Raw genomic sequence first — 19,635 nt, 5'->3', positions numbered from 1 at the left:
AGCTCATCATGCCGGGCGGAGTCCATCCGTTTATTTATAGCGCCTGGTCCTACTTTATCAGGTCGGCATACTAGTCTTACGCGTCGCTGCGATATCTCACTGACATGCTGGGAAATCGCACATGGGACCCTAGGATCAGTGATAGGAGCTAGGCGGATGTTTGCGGATGATGCAATTGATGGAGTTGTGGGGTACACGTGGACCAGGGGACGGCGCTTGATCTTCTGCTCCCTGCCTGCGGCCGCATCCACTGGTTCGCCACCGCGTGGCACGTCGGCCCGGGCCGGAGAGCCTACCGCGCGTGCGGCCGCCGCCGTGTCTGCCGTCCGCGCGGACGACAGGACGGGGGAACGGAAGCAACGGCGCGGCGCGCACGTGCGACCCGGACTGCGGGTCTTGACTCTTGTCCGGGGCTTTTCTATCGTGACAAGGGTTAGGGGTTAGGGCCATGGAGGAGCTGCTGTAATCACTTGGTCAACCTCAACCTTGCCTGAATGCTAGTGAAAAGAAGTACACTTTGCTTTTCCATAGATATTTCTAACCGGCAATCTTTAAAAAGGGAAAAGGAAGGCACTTCTTCTAACAAAAGTGCACAAAACGATGCGCTCCTTTTGAAAGATAAAACTAGGCAATTATTTTGTTGGTAAAATATGACTAGAATGACCCTGGTACGCATAGGTGATAGGTGTAAGAGTTGTTTGAGAAACATGAGAGAAGATGTCTCGAAGCAAATGTTCATGGATCTTTTCTATTACGAAAAATTGAAAATTTTTAGTACATGCATCAACATTATTACTAAGAGGCTACTTGATTGATAACTATAGAAAGCCACGCAAACTAGTTGCGCGCCACAGTCTATGGCGGCAAAAATCGACGCTTAAGGTTTAGCGGTCGTGGCGCGAAAAAAAAATTGCAGAACCAATGGAGAGTTGTGCGTGCCAAAAACAAGTAATCAACCGAATACTTTCCTAATTTGTTGTGGCTGTGAACCAAGCATCCCAAGTGCACTGCATATAGCCTATGTGTTGTAATCCTATTTGAAATATGGGAACTATAAAGACTTCTCAAGAAAATCTATCTTTTCTGTAAATCCTATGTTTAAGAAAAATCTCATCTAGATGGTTATTCCTTGGGTGTGGGCACCAACAATTTTTTATATAAGAGAACAATTGCTTGGATGATTAGTACGGGTGGTTTTTGTCCCATGCCAGGAATCATAGATCCTGTTTTTATTATCAGTATGTGACCGGTAGTTCAGCACAACATTTTATCCTACAATAAAATGACTTGCCTACAGATAGAGGAGGACATGTGTTGATTTTGTCAATCCTAAGATCCACTCGTCCAATTTTCTTAAACATCGTCCAGTTTTTAATGATGTTCATAAGTGTGATTATGTCGTGTGTGAAAGCGTCTGTGTTTCAACTTTGTTATTTCTAATACCCCAAAAGAAACTTTGTTATTTCTAACAATAACACATCTAAATTTGGACTCTGGAACCGGCCGGCAACAGTTCATAGATACATGCTCCTATATATAAATGCATGTTGCTATTGAGCGCAATACTGCATAAATAAATTTGTAGGAGTAGTTTTTTTTCTTTAAACATGTTAAAGAACTACCAAGTCACTGTATTAGATGAAATCTGTTGAACAAACGACAAGGGGGGTAAAAGAGGAAAACGACGCACCCACACACAACTCTTGACTGATGGCGCCCCCATATTCTGCCCTAGAGTCTTTTTATCATGATCTGTGCCCCATGGTCTGGCTGCAGAGTGGAGACTGGGAATGGCGCGTGTGTGTAGGACGGCGAGAGCCCGAAGTAGAAGTGTTGCAGGATGCTGCTGAGCGCCATCTTGGCCTCGACCAGCGCAAAGCTCTGGCCGACGCAGATCCGCGGGCCCCAGCCGAACGGGAAGAACGCCGGCGAGTCCCTGGACGCCCTGGAGATGCCGTCCGCGAACCTCTCCGGCCTGAACTCGTCGGCGTCCTCTCCCCAGACGTCCTTGTCGTGGTGGATGAACACGATGGGCAGCGAGAGTATCACCCCAGGAGGGTACGTGACGCCGCCCAGCTCCATCTCCTTGTACGTCTGCCGATCCAGTTGCACCACAGGCGGGTACAGCCTGAGAACCTCGTACAGTATCATTGTCACCTGCAAAGGACCAAACAGTATCATTGCCATCGGATTCAGGAACCACCGTGTCAGTGAGACTAACATTTCGGTGAAAATTCGCGTGAGCTCGTGCCGGTGAGTGCTCACGGTTTTCAGCTGGTTTATGCCGTCCAAGTCCGGCTGGTTCTTGCCGAAGACGCGCAGAACCTCTTCCCTCGCACGGTCCTGCCACTCTGGGTGTATGCTGAGGGCGACCATCGTCCATGTCAGCAGCACGGCGGTGGTGTCCATTCCGGCGAAGTAGAACAGCTTCAGCTCTCCGATGATGTCGTCCATAGTCATGATCGGCTTCGAGTTCCCGGCTTGCTTGGTCTCCGCGATGTTGGACTCCATCAGCACGCCGAGTAGGTCGTCGTTGTTGGCGTGGCCTTTCTTCATGGCCCTCTCCCTCTTGCCGACGATGCCTCTAAGGAGCTCCTGTACCTCTCTCGCGTTCGCCTTTATCCTTCTGTTGAGCTGTGTCGGCAGGAATCTGCAGAAGTTACCATATGAACAAAGGCACACTGAATGTTCTGTAATTTTCCTCGGCACGTACATGATGTGCTGCCATCAACTATATTCTTACCTGAAACCTGGGAGGTACAAAGTGTTCATCATCTTCACTAGATTTTGAGCTTGCTCTGACTGTAACTGAAAAATTCTCCTCCCCTCGCTGAAGCTGCTGCCGAAGGCCGAGCGCGAGATCACGTCGCCGGTGAGATTCTGGAACTCCGGCCAGACATCAATCTCCTTCGATCCGTCAGACTCCACGTAACCCTCCCACCTTGTTACCAGCTCGTTTGCGCATGCTGCAAAAGCCGGCAGCATTTTCTGCAGAACAACAAAGCATCCAATTTTAAGAAATTGGCGTGAACATTTGGAACGAAAAAACAAGCTCTAACTAAATTGACCTTGAGCTTTTCCATGTGAAACGCGGGGTTGATGATCTTGCGGTGCGCGGCCCACTTGTCACCGTCGTGGCTCACTAGCCCGTTCGCAAGCCGCTTGACGAGGCCGTTGTGCTTGCGTTTCCGGAAGTGCCCGAACTTGTTGGCCAGGATCTCCCGCACCAGCTTGGGGTCGTCCACGATCACTCTCGGCGTCGGGCCGAGCCATGTCACGGAGATTTTACCTGCAATTCATATTATTATTGTTCTTGCTTCTCTCACGTTGGAAATATATCTGAACATTGAACCCTGCTCTTGCAAAATAGCAAACGCGTTGCATCGGCGGTCGGCGCCGTGGGTTTACCATGTTCCCTGATGATGTTGTAGTAGAGGCGGTGCACGCGCGGCGTGATGTCGTGGGACAGCGGCATGGGCTTGGCCCGGGCCGCTGCGGCCAGCCGCGCGAACTCCTTCAGGTCGCCGAAGGGGAAGCGGTAGGCCGTGCCGGGGAGGCCCTGGGACTGCAGGGCCCGGCCGAGCCTCCTCGGGACGATCCAGGTCGACTCCAGCACCCGCCACGCCCACCACAGGGCCACCAGCGCCCCAGCAGAGCAGAGCAAGCTCCATGGCTGTAGCACTGCTCCGATCCCCATGGCCGGCGAGAGTGAAGGTTTTGATGATGGGTCCACGGATAGTCGGAGCCTCGGAGGAGGGAGCTGCACTGTGGCGGCCGCACACACTTATATGAAATGGTGAAGGAGAAATTTCTCAGCGCCTGCAGGCATTGGACGCTTCCGTTTAGAGCGTAGCGTTTTGATGGAACAACCGAAGCTTCATGCCGCGCTGATTGGGTTGCTGACATGCTCTGCCACTGCCATCATCCCTTACGTAACTGCTGATGCCAGCATCGTCGAAACAAGGAGAAAGAAATGGCTCGAACTCGAAGAGACAGATGAGTCCGAGGTGGCATGGCGCTTGTGCCAAATACGATCTCCGAGAATGAACTATTTGGTCCCCTACCCTCCAGCGAGTAGAGTGCACGTTGTGCGTGAGAAGAAAGCAAGCTGAAAAATAGTTGGAAAAGAGACTTAGCTTTCGTGGACGATTGTTGACGAAGCCGTGGCAGTCGTTGATGAAGCCAACTAGCCGAAGATGATTCCGACTAGTTGTCGAGGGTGCGAGACCCGCCCTCGACTAGTTTTCTAGTCGAGATGGGGAGTCGAAGTTGTCGTCGATGAAGCCGCGACAGTTGCTGGTGAAGCCGGCTAGTTGGAGTCAATTCCGACTAGTTGTCGACGGTGCGAAGTCTGCCCCGACTAGTTTTCTAGTCGAGACGAGTAGTCAAAGTAGTCGCCGGTGAGTCGCCTGTCGAAGTAGTCATCAGCGAGCGTCGCGACGTTGTTGTAGTTGTCGTCTTCGACTAGTTACTAGTCGAGACGATTAGTCGAAGTTGTCGCCGGATAGTTGTATCCGAGTTGTCAACTAACTCTAGTCCGGATTGGACTTCGAGTAAGGATTGCTTGATGGACTACGGTTGCATTGCGGAGTCCGAACGGAACACGACTTGGAGTTGTAGTCAGTCTGCGCGGTGACTTGATAACAAGCTCAGCGGACTAATCCGAGCCGTGGTCGAGTCCGAGTTGTAGTCGAACTCGGTGTTTGAACAAATCGAAATTGTTGATTTTCTTGACGAGATCTTCTGCTTCTTGTCGAAGAGAGTTTTCGTCGAGATGCTTCTTCTCCTGGTTGTTGATGATGCAGCGTCGGAAGGATCCAACATCGTCAACAATGCAAAGCCAGGAGTCGAAGACGAAGGTTGCGCCCACTTTGAAAAGCGAACGCCGGCTTAATGATGACCGGTGCCATTGATCTCGCGTGGAGAAACTCAGCGACTTCCCCTACCTGGCGTGCCAGCTATCGGTGTTTTAGACTGGCAACCCACCTAGGGAGTACCCCAGGTTGTCTTTTGTGTGGCGGGTATCGTCAAGAATCAAGGAGTCGATGGTGACGCAAGGAACACGATTTAGACAGGTTCGGACCGCTAGATCGCGTAATACCCTACGTCCTGTGTGTTGGTTGTATTGAAATTGTGTCAAGTTGCACTTGTTGCGTTGTGAGCTTAGGTGAGCTGCCTAGGTATCCTGCCCTCCTTTATATACTCCAGGGGGCAGGAGAACTAGTCGGATTACAAGGAGGAGTCCTAGTAGGAGTACTCGATATGAGTCCTAGTCGGATTATAGGGGGATCCTAGTAGGAGTCCGACTTCTTCCTTCCTTGCGGGTACTAGGGATCTATCCCTGTCAATCGCCGCCGCCGCCTCCCTCCCCCTGACTACCTCATCTCCCTTTGGCGGCAGCAGCGACGATGACGAGATCCGGCCCTGATGCGGTTCCCCCTCTCCCTATCCCTCTCCCTCTCTCTCCCCCTCTGCAGGAGGCGGTTCCAAGCAGAGGCGCGAGGGCGCGGTGGTTGGGGCTGGCGGCGGAGGGTAGCGTATGCCCTGGGAATCCGCTGGAAATAGCAGAAGGGCGCCGGTCCGCTTGCTCCCAGTACCGCGGTGCAGCACATTTTACGCTACCACGGTACTGGAAGAACGGGTAACGTTCCCGGTGCGGGCAGCCTGAATCCTGTTGAGTAAGCATCACTGCATCATCTCACCTTTTATGTCCGCATTTGCAGATGATCTAGCTCTAATTCTCTATGAGTTTTGCTCCCATGGACCCTATCTATTACCGGATCGAACTGGGGTCGTCCATGTTTAAGAAAAACTTGAAGGCAGCATTGGTCCAGAACGTTAGGACCGAGGAAAAAAAATAAACATGTCACGCTATCAGAATATGTAATGCGAGTATAATTTCCTTCTGAAAAGTTTGAACCTGTCACGTGTCTCCATAATATGTTAAGCATAATGCAGCTACCATTCCTTAAATGGTAAAATTGAACATCCCACCGTGTGATCGTTATATGTTGCGTAAATTAGACCTGTCAGGTATAGTTTTAAGTTTATCACGTACTACGAATTATATCTAATTGGCGGAGTTATTTGAAATTTTGTCAACTCGGCAAGTTGCTTTAAAGTTTTCACGACCATTCACGTATTTCGCCAAGTTGCCAGAGTTACATGGACGTTTGTCACGTGATGTCACATATAATCTAATAGGTAGACTTACCGGCTATTTATTCTATTTTTAAAAATAATAAAACAAATATAATAATTGTTATCAGACATTTTTTAATATTATTCATTCAAACAATCCATAGTTATTTCGGAGTATCACAACAGTTTCCCTAGAGGTCTTGACTCATGTAAAGTATATTATTACATCCCCTACTAGTATTTTTCTTCACCCATGTATAGTTGTCTTTTGCTCTATTTGTCTAGTAGTAATGGTCTGACATCTGCCAAGTAATAAAATGGTTAAATCTTCTTGAGCATGAGCTGCGCCCCATGATCCGGCTGTAGAGTAGAGACAGGGAACGGTGCATGTGTGTAAGACGGCGAAAGCCCAAACGAGAAGTGTTGCAGGATCATGCTCAGTGCTATCTTGGCCTCAAGTAGTGCAAAGTTCTGGCCACTACAGATCCGTGGCCCCCAGCCAAAGGGGAAGAAAGCGGGTGCTTCCTTAGATGCCTTGGAGATACCCTCCGCAAACCTCTCCGGCTTGAACTCATCGACATCTTCTCCCCATATATCTGGGTCGTGATGAATGGTCACTACTGGCAACAAAAGTTTTACTCCAGGTGGGTACTTGATCCCTCCCAGTTCCATCTCCTTGTATGTTTCCCGTTCTAGCAATGTGATCGGTGGATATAGCCTAAGAACCTCATATAGTACCATGGTCACCTGCCACATAAAGAGCAAAAGATGAGCAATTAGTGGCCAATACATACGATCAGCAGTAGTAGAAAATACTTACAACTTTCAGTTGATGTGTGCCGTCAAGATCTGGTTCTCTCTTCCCAAAAACACGCAGGACCTCCTCCCTCGCGCGGTCTTGCCACTCAGGATACATGCTCAGCACAACTAATGCCCATGTGAGCAGCACCGAAGTTGTTTCCATCCCAGCGAAGTAGAAGAGTTTCAGCTCGCCCATGATGTCGTCCACGGTCATCATTGGTTTGGAGCTTCCGCCATCTTTGCTCTCTTTAATGTTGGACTGCATTAGCATGACTAGTAGGTCATCGTCATTGGCATGGCCGTTCTTCATGGCCCTCTCCTTCTTTGTGATGATGCCTTTTAGGAGCCCTTCGACCTCTCGTGCATTTGCTTTAATCCTTCTATTGACCTTGGTAGGTAGGTAGCTGAAGGTATAGAGACAAATAGGCAAAAACATCAGAGGTGCGGAGAAAATTAGATAAACAAAAGCGCTTGCTGAACTGCCCGCTGAACAAGTGAAAATTCCTTAGCAAAAATCCGCAAGAGACGAAAGGCAATTGTGGAAGTTAATTTTTTTAAAAGAATCTAGGAATCAACTATTGAGTTTTCTTATAGAACTAATTTCATGTGCTGAGCTGAGTGAGTAATATGCTCACGTGTAACCCGGGATGTAGAGGTTTGTCATGTGACTTGCGAGTTGAGCTTGCTCTGATTGTATCCTGAAGATCCTTCTCCCTTCACTTATGCTGCTGCCGAACGCCGCACGTGAGATGGCGTCGCCGGTGAGGTCCTGCAACTCCGGCCAGACATCTATCTCCCGCACCTTGCTGGACCCCATCTTACCCTCCCATCTCTTGATCAGCTCACTCGTGCAGGCAGTAAACGCCGGCAACATTCTCTGCAGCGTTAAACAGTTAGCCACGCACCCATTACGCAACACTTCACTGATAGAGACGATTTACTGGATGGTAATTTGAAGGACTTTAGATTAAAAAAGGATTTTCCTTTTCGATGGTAATTTTTAGAGTAAAATCAGTCATCACCTTCAACTTCTCGAGTTGGAAAGCATGGTTGATTATCTTCCGATGAACGGCCCATTTCTGGCCCTCGTGGTTCGACAGCCCGTCGCCAATCATCTTGATAAAATTGGCGGGCAGCCTTGGTTTCCTGAAGTGCCCAAACTTGTTGGACAGCACTTCCCGGACAAGCTTGGGGTCACTGAGGATCACTCTCGGTGTTGGGCCGCCCCATAACATCGAAACCTTACCTGTCATTTAAGTAATTTCGTTCCGTGTGCAAGGAATCAAATTAACCGAGTCCAACCATGAACGGGCTCAGAATTAATCGCCACTTTGCAGGCAGTTTCTGTAGCGCACATACCGTGTTCCTTGACGGTGTTGTAGACCAGTGGATCCACACGGCTGCTGATGCCGTGCGACAGCAGAGGCATCGGCTTGGTCCGTTCCGCAGCGAGGAGACGCGCCTCCTCCGCCAGGTCGCCGGAGGGGAAGCGGTAGGCGGTGCCGCGGAGGCCCTGCGCGCGTAGTGCTCGGCCCAGCCTCCGGGGGCTGAGCCATGCCCACTCCAGCGACCGCCAGGTGAGCCACAGAGCAACCAGGGCTCCAAGAACGTAGAACAACTCCAGCAATGCGTCGATCGCCATCGCTTTCATTTGAATGAAGCTGTTGTTGGGTGCACGTTCTGATCACAACGAACAGCAATGGCCTCAATTTGTAGGAGGCTCCCTGCAGCGGTGGCCTTGATTTTTCTTGGCTAGCTTAGCCAGCAAGGAAGCTGCCTCCCATGGGGGTTTGGATCGTTTGGTCGCCGTAGTTTCCCAGATGGCGCGGAAGAGTAAGCATAGCCTTTACTTCCCTCCAAACTTCCAACTTTGACACTATGCAAAAAGAAGATTCCCCATCACATCAAATTTGCGGTACATGCATGGAGTACTAAATGTAGACGAAATCAAAAACTAATTGCACAGTTTTGTTGTACTTTGCGAGACGAATCTTTTGAGCCTAATTAGTCAATATTTGGACAATAATTCACAAATACAAACGAAACGCTACAGTGTCGCATTTATGGTAAAATGCTAATTTTGTAACTCCCAGCTTGGGAAGTAAACAAGGCCATATTTCGGTTCAGATCTTCTTCTGTAGGGATATAGTGAATAGGAAGGCTAGCAGCACGTAGATTCCAAGGAAATGCTGTGTTCGCTAGTTTCTGTCCGCAAGTCCCTTATCCGTGAAGCGGAACAGAGACAGGATGAAAATAAAAGGTAAGACGCAAAAATCACTGCGTACGCTAGTCGTGTCGAGTTGCTGTCGTGCTCGTGCTCGACGAGACCGACCGAGTGGGCTTGGCTGTTAGGACCCGGCACACACCTAAACGCAGGGGCAGGTAGCTCGCGCTATCGAAAGGTCAACCAGGCCGTCCTCCAACTCTTCCTTTGCTGCTTGCTGCTCCACAAACCAAACCAAACCAGCGGCGCAGCCGGCCGGCGTTGGCGTTGCCCGTGCGCGCGCAACTGCGGCGAGGCTGTAAAGCGAACGCGCCAGATGGTAGAATGAACCATCCCTCTATCACGCTCATTTTCCTCCTATCTGTCACAGCTAGGAAATAGCGCCGATCTGGCAGCAGGCAGCTTGTCTGACTTAATCAACGCATACACATAGGGGTGTTTGGGAACACCGTGTTAAACTTTAGCACCTGTCACAACGAAGTTTGATACTAATTAGAAGTATTAAATATAGTCTAATTATAAAACTAATTGCACAGATGGAGTCTAATTCGCGAGACGAATCTATTAAGCCTAATTAGTCCATGATTTGATAATGTGGTGCTACAATAATCATTTGCTAATGATGGATTAATTAGTCTTAATAGATTCGTCTCGCGAATTAGACTCCATCTGTGCAATTAGTTTTGTAATTAGCTCATATTTAGTCCTTCTAATTAGCATTCGAATATCCGATGTGACCCTGCTAAAGTTTAGCATCTCGTATCCAAACGCAGAATCCTTACATGCACGTCAGAATCGCCGAGAGAACTCTGACAGATGCGTCCACGGAAGAATAGTTTCACTTGATTGTTCTACGAGTTGAAGAGAAATCTACCGCCAAATATTCGACGGTGACTTTTCTTATTTTTCTCCATTGATTTACACTATTGATGTGATGTTCGATTTTGGTGGTTTCTGGTTTATATTGCGGAAAATTTTGAAGCTTCGACGTTGTTGATTTGGCAAGAGACAGAGACCAACTTAACGAGATAGGACTGTCTTACTATACTCCCTCCGTTCTTTTACATGTCACATCATGTTTCTAACTTCATGACGATCCATATAAATTTTTTTGAGAGTTCTTCTCTCACCTTCACGAAAGTAAACATTTTCATGGGAGTCGTTTATTCTCTCAAGAAAATAACACCTCTCGTGAAATTTCCATTTTGTGGTAGTGTGCCGTTTTGTTTTGGGTTAGTTTTGATAATGTACATGCAGTCCTTTTCTTTATTTGTCTACTAGTGAAATTTCAACAGCATATAACACTACATTCCTACATCAATATTTTGTATGTATCATAGTTTTGAGCTATAGTATACAAAAGTCTTCTTAGTATTTTCATACTACGGAATGAACATGGCATATCAATTCATAAACATGATAATCATATTTGTTTCTTCAGAAATTTGAATCCAGCTTGAACATAACTAATGTGCATATTCTTGTTTCTTATTTTAAACCACTATGCCGTTTCAATAGCGCTTCTGTGTGCAATCACACCTAGAGGGTATACATGTGGTAGCGACCATACTACCGTTGCTGTTTAAGTTCGTTGATCATATATAAAACTTTATTTAATACCTTATTGGGTTACAATCATAAATCTACAAGCATATACACAACATCTTCCAAGATCACCACCTAAAAACTAAGTTCATGGTTCGCTGGTCATTATGGTAAAAACATTAGAGTTTCTTGAGCTTAATCTGCGCCCCATACTGTGGCTGCAGAGAGGAGATTGCGCATGGTGCATGCGTGTACGACGGTGAGAGCTCGAACGAGAAGTGTTGCAGGATCATGGTCAAGCCCATCTTGGCCTCCAGTAAGGCGAAGTTCTGACCGACACATATCCGGGGCCCCCAACCGAATGGAAAGAATGCCGGCGCGTCCTTGGATGCCTTGGAGACACCCTCCTTGAACCTCTCTGGCCTGAACTCATCAACATCTTCTCCCCAAACCTCTGGATTGTGGTGGATGCACGCAATTGGAAGTGCAAATGTAACACCAGGTGGATACTTGACACCTCCAAGCTCTGTTTCTAGATACGTCTCCCGAGCAAGTATCAGTAGAGGTGGGTACAGCCTCAAAACCTCATGTAATATCATTGTAACCTGCAACAGAAAAAAGGTAGAGAGTTTTAGGGTGGTGACAAAAATGAGAATATCGCACAACATATACCATGTCTTGGTAATTTTGTACTCACAATTTTGAGCTGATTAATGCCCTCAGAGTCCAGCTGGTTCTTCCCAAAGATGCGAAGAACCTCCTCCCTTGCGCGATCTTGCCACTCAGGATGGATGCTCAGAACCACCATTGTCCATGTGAGCAGCACTGCGGTAGTCTCCTGTCCTGCGAAGTAGAATAGCTTTAGCTCCCCGATTATGTCCTCTGTGGTCATAATTGGCTTGGCGCTCCCGATTTCATGGCTTTCTTTAGTGTTGGACTCTAGTAGCAATCCTAGTAGATCGTCATTGTTGAGACCCTCCTTCATTGCCCGCTCCCTCTTTTTGATTATGCCTTTCAGAAGTTCCTCGACTTCACGCGCGTTTGCCTGCATCCTTTTGTTTAGCCTTGTTGGTAGGAACCTGCATAAAGAAATCAACACATTGAACATCTTCTCCTTTGAGATCTGTTGAGGTTTATGTTAGATAAATGAAGAACTTCCCCAATTCTTATTCTTCTTCTTTTTTTCATTCAGCAGCTGCTGGGATGTTATTTTCAGATTTGCTACAGTGTAAAATTGTTTTGATAATTCCGTGCAATTTGTGGTACATTTTCTTGAGGACAGTTTCCTTATTATTATAGCGATGATCGGTTTTGGTAAATCTTTTGCTGGAACTGTAACAAGAACGGCCACGTTATGTTTGTTTAATTCCATTTTCTAAACAATCAGCCGATTAGCGCCACAATTTTAGATAAATATTTATACGATCTCACCTGTAAGCTGGGATATGCATCTTGCTTGCCATCTGTGAAGCATTTTGTGCCTGCTCCGATTGCAACTGGAAGATCCTTCTCCCTTCACTGAAGCTGCTCCCGAACGCCGCGCGGGAGATGACGTCGCCTGTGAGATTTTGGAACTCCGGCCACACATCTATCTCCTGCATACCATCAGACCCGACAGAGTCCTCCCATCTGCGTATCAGCTCACTGGAACAGGCAGCGAAAGCCGGCAACATCCTCTGCAAAAAAAAAGCAAAAAAAACAATCAATTCCCCGTTACGACGGTGCAAACATATCGAACATGAACCCTGTTGTCAAGCACATACAAGCTTCAGGAATTTCACACGAAATTCAGTTTTGCATGAGTTGGACAATTCCGAACAAAGCCTGAATTGCAAATTCAATGAACCAATATAAGGTCACAAGTAGAGGAAGTGACCTTGAGCTTTTCGAGATGGAAGGCATGGTTGATAATCCTCCGGTGTGTGACCCACTTCTCGCCTTGGTGGACCGTCAGGCCGTTGGCCAGCAGCCTCTCAATCCAAAGAAAAGACCTTTGCTTCCCGAACTGGCCGTGCTTGTTCGCCAGGATCTCTCGCATCAGCTTAGGATCGTTCACGATCACTCTCGGCTCGGGCCCGAACCATGTCACGGCAACATTACCTGCCATTTGGGCGAGATCCCATGAATGTATCCGGGGAAACGAGACAACAATCACCAAATTAATTGTGAAGGGGAACAAGAAGTACTGCTAGTAGTCTAGTAGACTAGTACCGTGCTGCCTGGTGATGCTGTGCTCGAAGGAAAGAGCTCGGGGAGCGATGGCGTGCGACGCCGGCGGCATGGGCTGGGAGCGCGCCGCCGCGGCGAGCCGGACGAACTCCTTCATGTCGCCGGAGGGGAAGCTGTAGTCCGTGACAGGTAAGCCCTGCGCCCGCAGGGCGCGGCCCAGCCTGTGCGGGCGGAGCCAGAACCGCCCCAGAGCCCGCCAGGCACACCACAGAGCCGCCAGGGCCCCGAGCGCGCAGAGCAAGCTCCACGGCGGCGCTGCTGCCGGTGATGCGCCGAGAATCGCCATGGCTGTCGCGAATCCGTGACCTCTCACTTGATGCTTGGGACAGTCGGAGGTTAAGACGTGGCGAAATTGGCTGGTGAAGACGAAGACCGTGGGCGGACGACTCGGAGAAACCTCTGATAAAGGCTGCTCTGGACGTTGGTTCTCCGACGCTTCCTCCAGGTGTCTTCTCCATGGTTTCGCTAGTCACATCTGTCATTCTGGGACAAAACCACAGAAACTGTTCTCTGTCGGAAGATTTTCGTTGCAGTATTGCACCACTCACAGTAATCAAAGACGATTCTTGTTTGAGAGAAACTACGGCGACTCTGCTTCGCATAATAGTCTCACAGAGCAACTGCAGCTTGCGTAATTGGTAATTGGGGGTGTTTGGATCTTTAATCTTGACTAAAATATATATGTCACATCGAATATTCGGAGGCTAATTAGGAAGACTAAATATGAGCTAATTATAAAACTAGTTACACTAATGGAGGCTAATTCACGAGACGAATCTATTAAACCTAATTAATCCACCATTAGCACATGTTTACTGTAGCATCATATTGTCAAATCATGGACTAATTAGGCTTAATAGATTCGTCTCGCAAATTAGTCTCCATCTGTGCAATTGGTTTTGTAATTAGCCTATGTTTAATACTCCTAATTAGTATCTAAACATTCGATGTGACAGGAATTTTAGGAGGTGCTAAAGAAATAAACACGCCCTGAGACTTATTTCATTGATTGCTTAGGCTGAAAATGCAAAAACTAGGCTCTTGTTTACTTCACCCCCAACTCCCAACTTTGGCACTATGCAAAAAGAAGATTCCCCATCACATCAAACTTGCGGTGCATGCATGGAGTACTAAATGTAGACAAAATTAAAAACTAATTGCACAGTTTTGTTGTACTTTGCGAGACGAATCTTTTGAGCCTAATTAGTCAATGTTTGGACAATAATTCACAAATACAAACGAAACGCTACAGTGTGCTACAATGCTGTAACAATAATTTGGCACCTCCCAACTTTGGCAACTAAACAAGACCTAGTACTACACGGAAGCATGATTGGGGCCAGACAGGCTTCTGAACTCGCACAGTATGGTGTGTCCTCCCAGCAGAGCACAAATGGCAAAAATACTGTAGTCCATAGCGACCCTGTTATTTGGCGGGATGAACCGAAGGGGTTCAAATACTCAAATAGATATTACCGTATCCGGATCTGGATACTTAAAGTTGGATATTTAATATACGAATAGGACGAATATCATTATTTGATATATATTGATGCTATTCGTATCTGTATTCAATCTGAGAAAAAAATTATTATCTCCGATCATTTTCATCTTTGTTCGGTGGTCACCGTGTCGCTAGCAAAGTGAGTGCTAAGTGGTAAAGGGCATGTCATCCTATCTAGATGACAAACCACCCATTGTAAACTTTGCTTCTTCTCTCCTAATGAAATACGGTCACGAAAAAAAGTGGCAACACCGTGCCGCGGAGGCCATTGCTCCCAGTCCTGTTCGGTTGGACCTGCATAGTTGACTGGGCTAGGGCTAGGCAGGCAGTGTGTTGCCCAGAGACGGGTCCATCTGCCCATGGACTTGCCATCGTCTCTCCGTTGTTTGTTCTTCTCGGCTAGACTTATAAACCGGCTGAAAAGCTAAAATGGCTGATTTGTTGTGAGAGAAAAATACTGTTCGGTGGCTGATAAGCCGGCTGATAAACTGAAGCGAACAGGTCGAGCTGCGAGGGTACTAGTTGGGCTTATTCGTGTTGACTCTCGTCGGTCCATTAATGAATTGGTTGTTCTGCCTCTTGGCTGACGACCGTTTTTTTTTGTGATTTTGTGATGTCTCAATGAACAATGCTATCTCCGTTCGGTTGCGACCGTCTTTCTTTTTTTGTTCTCATTCAGTTTTCTATGATTGTTGGGCTTATTTGTGATTTCGCGGTGCATAGTGCTGGAATAATATTTTGTTAGGCTTTTTTTTGTTCTCGTTCAGTTTTCTATTGATTTTCAACTTAATTAGCTTGTTCTAAACGTATAATATATTTATGGATAGAGGGAGGGACTACTTATCCAGTGAGGACCAATGATGGTCACCCTTGGATGATGAGTGATTGACAACGTTGTGGTGGTTTGATGTTGCTCTTAGCTTGTGATGTGCAGGTGTAGGATGCGACGTGACGGTCGACGGCGTGCGGTGAAGGTCAAGCGAAAGGTTCGTGCCGATGGACCAAGGGCGGTGAAGGATGAACGCGAGTAGACTTGGACCGATGGACCCGAGGAGTCCGGGCGAAGTCACGGGCGGTCCACATGGTGCACGGAATGGCAAGAGGGCATGATAGGATGGAGACGGCGTCGGTCGAGTCAAGCGGGAGGCTTGGCGGAGGCTGGACACGCGTCGACATCGAGGAGGTCGCGTGGTGGCCAAGCAAAGATGGACGGTTTGGATGGTTTGGGCCTCTAAACCACCGCGTAGGCAGGTTTCCCGATTTGGGCCTCAAAACCGGGAGCGAGCCCGGTGCGGCCGGAGCTTCGAGAAGGAGGGCACGTGACGTCATCGCGAAGCTTACGTCCAGGCGAAGCAAAGTCGTGAAGGCCGCGTGTCCGTCCGATGCGTGGATAAAAACTTGGACCAAAACGCCCCTGCGTGGGTAGTTATCTTAGTTGTAGCTGTAGGGGTAGTATAGTCTTTCATCCTGGACTATAAATATGGATGGAGGGATGGTTATTTCAGTATCTCTTTGCTTAGCAACTCATTATCTTTTGGGTTAGAGGCTAGTCATGTGCTTAAAGTGAGAGGAGAGAGGGAGATTAGAGAGTGATTACTCTTTTCTCTTGATTTCTTCATCTTTAGTGGGTGGATGAAGGGAGGAGGCTAGTCCTATAGAAGATGTTCTCGTGATTTAGCTTTATTTGTTATCTCAAATTGTGCTAAATCTTTGATTCCCGAGTGTTTTTCTTTTTCCCCATTTTCGGAACTATTTTTGGGGAATTTTCGTTCATCACGTTTGAGCCCGAATCTCGTGAGATTGGTTGAAGGGAAATGTTGCTAAGACCTTGGAGAGCATCTTTGATATGATCCCCTTCTAAATCTCTCACGGATCCGGCTTGGATTTCGAATTTCTTCCAAATCGTGTTTTTGAGTTAGGGTTTCGGTTTTCTCCAAGATTAGTGATGTATACTTGAGTTTTTCAGGATTTGCTTTATAGATCTATTTGCCCTTGGGGTATTGCATCCTTGTCTCAAGTTTCATCTTGATCTGTGAAGTATGGGAGGAAATCTTCTGATTTGAAGTCTTGGCTGCTCTTCTTGTTCTTCTTGTGTTCTTGTTCTGTTCGTCTCTGTTCATTCGTAGGAATCGTTCCACCGGGAAGGGGCAGGCAGTAGGCGCTCACGTGCGTGGAGCGAGCAGCCTGGTCAGCGGTCCAGCTCGCGTGTGAAAGGTGGCCCAGCTGTGCTCAGGTGCTTGAGGCCCAGCGTATGCCAAGCAGGCCCGGGCCAGGTGGCAGCAGCACGCGACCAAGTTCAAGCCTGCTTGCTGCTCAGGCCGGCCACCAGGCCAAGTGGGCCAGCGCAGGTCACCAGGAGCACCAGACCGCAAGAAAAAATCCACCAGTAGACCATGCGAACGTCCAGCACAGTGAGCACCTCCTGTTGGGTCGTTAGTTGATTCATGCCATTGCTAATGAATCTTTGTTATTTTGTTTAGCATTTTAATCTCTAGTGTCTCTTGCTAATCAGTGCTACTTGCGTTAGTTTTTTTTATCACTCTTTGCTAGTCATGCCTAGCACTTAAATTAATCTTTGATTATGCATGCTTAGTTAGATAATTAGCTAGTAGTAATCTTGGTTAACCGGGTGTTGAGAAAACTTGTTGGAGTCAATTCATATCTTGCTTCCGCTATGTCTTGTGCGTCTCTTATCGTTCCTAGGGTGAGCTTGTCACGAGTTGACTTGCGTCATCTTGACGATTAAACGCACGGTGTGCTTTGGGGTTGCGTTTGGGACATAGGCCTTGTTCTCGTTGAGAATTTTTATAGGCTCTCATTCACCCCCCTCTGGTCGCTCTTTCGGTCCTTCAGAGCCGGTTAAGGTTTCTCCATACCCTAATCGGTTTCGAAACCTATTATGGCGACCTCTGAGCGTTCTTCCTCGACCGCCGCACCCTACTTTGATGGCTCTGACTATCGGTATTGGAAAACTCGATTGAGAGCCCATCTAAATAGTAGAGGAGCAGGGGTTTGGGAAATCACTCAGGATGTGACTTATGTGATTCCTACTACTCGTGTGACTTCGGATGATAGGGAGAAGTATCACGCCAACAGCAAGGCGGTTGATATTCTATTTGCGAGTCTGAGTCGTGCTGAGTTTGATCGAGTCGAAGATCTATCTCTTGCTCATGAGATTTGGTCTCGACTTCAGAGTTTCCATGAGGGAAACGGTCAGGTAAAGGCTAGACTCTTTGAGACTTATAGGCGTGAGTATGAAAACTTTGTTCATTTGCCTGGTGAGTCTGCCGATGCTTTGTTTCAGCGTTTCTTGGCTATTGTGAACAAGATGAAAGCAAATATCACCGTCTTATCCTACACTGATTATGATAGAGCTTTAAAGCTCCTGCATGCCTTGGATCACGAAGTGTGGGGTACGAAGGTTGATGCTATCATCGAGTCATCCAATTATGAAACACTTTCCATTGATGAACTCTTTGCCAAGTTGAAATCCACGGAAGTTGACAAAAGGCTCCAAGCAAAACAAGGAGGCCCTACTGATCCAAATAGTATGGCTCTCATGTCAGGCTCTGGACAACCTAAGTCTTTGAGTAACTTTCCTTCTATGTCGTTTGCCTTGTCTTCTTTGGTTTCTATTTCAAAGGAGCAGCTGGAGGTTCTTGATGATGATGAGCTCGCCTTGATCACGAGGCGATTCATGCACTTCAACGACAATCGCAAGAACAAGCGAAGGAACAACAACAACTGCTTCGATTGTGGGAAGCAAGGACACTTCGCCGCCGACTGCCCTGACAAGAACAAATCCAAGAGCAAGTACGACTACAACAAGCACAAGAACCAGGACGGCACCAATAAGAAGAAGAAGTACACCGACCGCGAGAAGAAGGAGTATCGCAAGAAGGCCAAAGCGCGTGCCTTCATCGCCTCCCTCAGCGACGTCGACTCCGACACCGATGACCACACCGACTCAAGCTCAAGCGAGGAGGATGATGACCGCAAGGCAAAGAAGAAGGACAGCAAGAACTTCAATGGCCTCTGCTTCTACTCTGGCAAGAACCGCGATGGGTACTGTGTCATGGCTCTCAACTCCAAGAAGGATGACAAGGAAAGTGACTCCGACACAGAAACTGAGGTAAAGCCTACTCCTGAATAACTTACTCTAGAAGTAGAAGAACTTAATAATTGCCTAATCAATCAAGATAAACTGCTTAAGAAGGTTGCTAAAGAGCGAGTTGAGCTTAAGGCTAAGTTAGAAAGTGCTTTGATTGAGATAGATATGCTTAAATCTACTCCTATTGTTTCTGATCTTGTTGAGTGTGATGAATGTGGTGTTCATATGGATAGTCATGCATCTTTACAATCTCAGCATGCTTTGTTGGTAGATGAATTGGATTTGACTAGGGTTGCTTTAGATGAGGTCAAGACTAGGCCTGTTTTGCTTGGTGCATGTAAGTCTTGCCCTGCTTTGCAAGTTCAGTTGGATGATGCATGTGCTAAGCTTAGTGCTTTAGAGAAGTCTGAGTTCATTGCTAGTTCTAAACTTTCTGAATGCACTATTTATCCTGAACTCAAGCTTAATTTGCAACATGTTAAGGATGAAAACTCCTACTTGCGCACTATTCTTAGTTGGGTGTCAAGTAGGGAACCTCAGCTAGGCATAATAATTCAGGAGTTCAAAAGGGCTGATGGTTTTGGGCTTGGGTCGGTTATGAAGGGTTGTTATTTTAATGGGTTGCACAAGTTCTTTGATGGGTTGTGTGAGAAGGTAGGTCAAAACAGTGGTGAGAGAAAGAAACCAAGCTACAATCAGTGTGAGCCACCAATTGACTACACCCCTCGAGAGTCACCCACTAAAAATAGAGAGCAACCCAATCTAGCTTGTGAGCAAAACTTGTCTGAGTGTGTGAGAGATGGATTTTTCATTGAGACACCACCCAAAGCATCCAAGAAAGTCATTTGGGTGGAAAAGCCAAACCATCTCAAAAACAAGCTTGACACACTTCTGAAAATTGCTCTCAAGAAACCTCCACCAAAATTCCAAGACAAGCCACAACCTAGAGTGAATTCTCAGCCAAAACAGCTTGCTAGATTCCACTGAGTATTGCAAGAGATGGGGTCACCTTGAGGAGTTTTGCTTTCGCAAGAAGAAGGCTTTGAGGAGGCGTGAGCGTGAGTGGGGCAATAGGGACAT

At 47.3% G+C, this 19,635-nt stretch overlaps 3 protein-coding genes across 3 annotated transcripts; all 3 read right to left on the bottom strand.

Moving 5' to 3' along the window:
* Positions 1-1,610: 1,610 nt before the first annotated feature.
* LOC117855439 (cytochrome P450 CYP72A616) lies at positions 1,611-3,810 on the bottom strand. Its single transcript, XM_034737793.2, has 5 exons — positions 3,409-3,810; positions 3,069-3,289; positions 2,744-2,988; positions 2,266-2,650; positions 1,611-2,157 (listed from the first exon to the last, which is right to left on the bottom strand). Exons 1-5 carry the CDS (start codon positions 3,695-3,697, stop codon positions 1,732-1,734), a joined length of 1,566 nt encoding a protein of 521 aa, XP_034593684.1. The 5' UTR covers positions 3,698-3,810; the 3' UTR covers positions 1,611-1,731.
* A 2,449-nt stretch (positions 3,811-6,259) lies between these two features.
* On the bottom strand, positions 6,260-8,733 carry LOC117854627 (cytochrome P450 CYP72A616). Its single transcript, XM_034736857.2, has 5 exons — positions 8,302-8,733; positions 7,965-8,188; positions 7,578-7,819; positions 6,962-7,346; positions 6,260-6,888 (listed from the first exon to the last, which is right to left on the bottom strand). Exons 1-5 carry the CDS (start codon positions 8,591-8,593, stop codon positions 6,463-6,465), a joined length of 1,569 nt encoding a protein of 522 aa, XP_034592748.1. The 5' UTR covers positions 8,594-8,733; the 3' UTR covers positions 6,260-6,462.
* A 2,008-nt stretch (positions 8,734-10,741) lies between these two features.
* LOC117854949 (cytochrome P450 CYP72A616) lies at positions 10,742-13,352 on the bottom strand. Its single transcript, XM_034737212.2, has 5 exons — positions 12,923-13,352; positions 12,588-12,811; positions 12,143-12,387; positions 11,409-11,790; positions 10,742-11,316 (listed from the first exon to the last, which is right to left on the bottom strand). Exons 1-5 carry the CDS (start codon positions 13,224-13,226, stop codon positions 10,891-10,893), a joined length of 1,581 nt encoding a protein of 526 aa, XP_034593103.1. The 5' UTR covers positions 13,227-13,352; the 3' UTR covers positions 10,742-10,890.
* Between the last annotated feature and the right edge of the window lie 6,283 nt (positions 13,353-19,635).

Source organism: Setaria viridis, chromosome 5 (assembly GCF_005286985.2).
Source record: "Setaria viridis chromosome 5, Setaria_viridis_v4.0, whole genome shotgun sequence".
Lineage (NCBI taxonomy): Eukaryota > Viridiplantae > Streptophyta > Magnoliopsida > Poales > Poaceae > Setaria > Setaria viridis.
Note: the sequence above shows the minus strand (reverse complement) of the source record. Positions and strands in the feature narration are given on the sequence as shown.